The sequence below is a fragment of the Rhagoletis zephyria genome, unplaced genomic scaffold (genome assembly GCF_001687245.7).
Source record: "Rhagoletis zephyria isolate East Lansing unplaced genomic scaffold, Rhagoletis_zephyria_1.1 Rzeph_scaffold_06855, whole genome shotgun sequence".
Taxonomy (NCBI): domain Eukaryota; kingdom Metazoa; phylum Arthropoda; class Insecta; order Diptera; family Tephritidae; genus Rhagoletis; species Rhagoletis zephyria.
The window spans coordinates 7,686-10,489 of NW_016163938.1; the positions used below are offsets into that span (position 1 = coordinate 7,686).

At 36.9% G+C, this 2,804-nt stretch overlaps 1 protein-coding gene across 1 annotated transcript in view; it reads left to right on the forward strand.

Annotated features, from left to right (window-relative positions):
- The first annotated feature begins 369 nt into the window (after positions 1 to 369).
- Positions 370 to 2,804, forward strand: part of FoxL1 (Forkhead box L1) — a 10,055-nt gene continuing 7,620 nt past the window's right edge. The window contains exon 1 of the mRNA XM_017629515.1: positions 370 to 752. Within this exon, the coding sequence (XP_017485004.1) occupies positions 427 to 752 (326 nt within the window). The 5' untranslated portion in view covers positions 370 to 426. The remainder of the gene's footprint in view (positions 753 to 2,804) is intronic.

A 2,804-nucleotide genomic window follows, 5' to 3' on the forward strand; every position in this document is an offset into this window, starting at 1 on the left:
ATACGTACATACATGTGTTTTCATACATACATACACGCATCTTCTTAAGCGTTAAGATAAATGAGGGGAGTGCTTTTCTTTTAGTATATGCGCATATTTTTCCAACTCCTCCATAATGATGACGGCAGAGATATTGCGCTCAAACAGTCGGATGGAGATCATCACCCATTCATGGTCTAATTTTCCTGCGCCTCTTAATATTAACATTTTACAGTTTTCTTAAAACCACCCATCGCATTATCGTTTCGATTGTTCGCTGTAGTACAACGTGTCGGAATATTCGTGAGTTTTCGTGTGGTATGCATTTGTATATGTGGAAATAGTGACCGTTAAGAAATAATTAAACGTTTGCACACCCGTAATAAATCTAGTGATCAAAATTCTCCAAAGTTTAACTGTAGAAAAATAAAAGTGATAGTGAAAGTGATGCTACCCTCACCGTATCACCCGGCAGCCACGGCAATGAATGACTTGCATTTAGGTCGTCCCGATTATTTGTGTGCAAATAATCCGTCGGTAGCTGCATTGTTGTCAGATAATAATGTTGCGGCCGCTGCTTATTACTACCAACAAATGAATCCCTTCCTGCGGATCAGCAACAATTTTTGGACAATGCCATTGTCCTTCATACAAACCTCACATCGTCCGGAAAAGCCGCCGTTTTCCTATATTGCTCTAATCGCAATGGCCATAAGCAGCGCACCCAATCAGCGTCTAACACTGAGCGGCATCTACAAATTCATCATGGAAAAGTAATTACATATGTACTTGAAATATAATTAAACGTTCGTTAGTTCTGTGTAAATTAACTTCGCTAAACTGTGCTTGTATCGAAAATTTCATTTATTTCTAGGCAATTATTTGCGAATTATTGGTAGGAACTATGTTAAAATATAAAAGTGCATATATGTACATATGTATGTACATTAGACTGCATCACTCCCCATACCAAAAAAAAAAAATCGGTACTGTGTTTCCATTGGAATTATAAAATCTATTTTATTTTAAGACTTCCACCAAAATATTAAAGATTTACGTGAGCTGGATCGATTTGAAAATACCTCCAAAAATGGAGTTTTTATAAATAAAAATAGTTTCTCAAAGATTTTTTTGAAAAAATCCCCTCAAAGGTTAAAAAAATTTGCATAAAAATATTTTAAAAAAATCGTAATAATGAGATTTTTGATGCTGGTTTTTAACTTTTTTCAATTTTTGGTATAAGAAAAACTTGAATAACTGAACCTAAACTATTCCGATTTAGACATGTGAGGTATTATTGGAAAGGTATTTTCTCACCCTTTTCATTTATTTGGTGAAAGGTATGATGAACGAGCGTCATTCCAAGTTGAATTAAGATGCGTTAGTATTTGGAAAAAAAACTGGGACGTGAATGAGCTTTTTTGAGGACAGAAATAAAAAGAGTGGGAAAATGCTTTTCCACTGAGACCACATAAGTCTAAATCAGAGTAGCTTTGGCCCAGTTATTCAAGTTTTTCGTAAATCAATCTTTGAAAAAAGTTAAAAAAAACAGCATCAAAAATCTCATTTTTACGATTCCGTTGAAAAGTTTTTTTAATAGTTTTATGCAGATTTTTGAAACTAAATCTCTTTTGTCATCTGAGGCGATTTTTCCCAAAAAGTTCTTTAGAAACTATTTTTACTCATATTAAATTTTTAAGGTATTTTCCAATCGGTCCAGCTCACGTAAATCTTAATATTTTTCCGATATATTTTGGTGGACGTCTTCAAATATAATAAATTTTGTAGTCCCGGCGGAGAAACCGCAACTTTTTTGGTGATACAGTCTAATGTACATACACATGTGAGCCGCTTATTTTGAAAGCGGCATAAGTAATTTCCACCTTTTGTGCTGAAATGGTTGGCTACTTCCAACACTGTTCAGCTGCCGGCTGGGGAATTGATGAAACCAAGTTTTTCTAAAAGTTTTATGCATCATAGCGCACCCAGCGGCCGTTTTTGGCAAACATAAATTGCAAATTCAGATTCCTCGGACCTAAAACCCCTAAAATATAATTTATGCGAATTTTATTGCCTTTATGTACACGTCACATAGAGGTTTGAATGGGCGATAGTTTAAAATTTTATTTACTTTAATCACCGTTTTATGGTTTGTAAGAGATCGATTGGACGAAGCTGACCATGCCTGTTAGGCTTATTTTGTCCTACGTTGTGGTAATCTGATGGTCTAGCCTCAACTAGAAATCAACTATACAAGCACTTCAAATGGTGTAAAGCGCTCCTGGAAAAAACGTATCACTCCACTTCTACACGAGCGTTCCAAAAGTGGACAACAAAGTAGGAGGTAAAGACTTCTCAGCACACTTGGGTCAAAAAAAATCGTTTCGCCTGCCCAACCACAGTAGCGTCTATTAAGCTGAGGTTGCGGCTATAGGGGAGGCGGTTAACGCATGATGGTTTGAATAGGAGGATATCTCAGATCCACGTGGTATCACAACAGGCCCATAATTAGGTGCGTAGTTGTACTGACTGCCACTTCAACCTAACCTAACATAAAACGGTGCTTACTCGTTAGGCCTTATGCCGTCGGGACAACTGAATGATATAAGCAGTTTTGTTTGGTCACCATCGGCAGGTAACTCTTATCTAGCCATTTTCAAGCTTCACATAAAAATTGTCTGGTTTTCAGAGGCGGCATAAACCGTTAACCGAAGGAAAATATGTCTCCTGTTTCTTGTATAGCGCTGTAATCGCATAAGCGATTAAAGCAGGTGCCTAAAGTAGTGGCTCCTCCCTCCTTGACTTGGAGCTCGGAGTCATCTTCT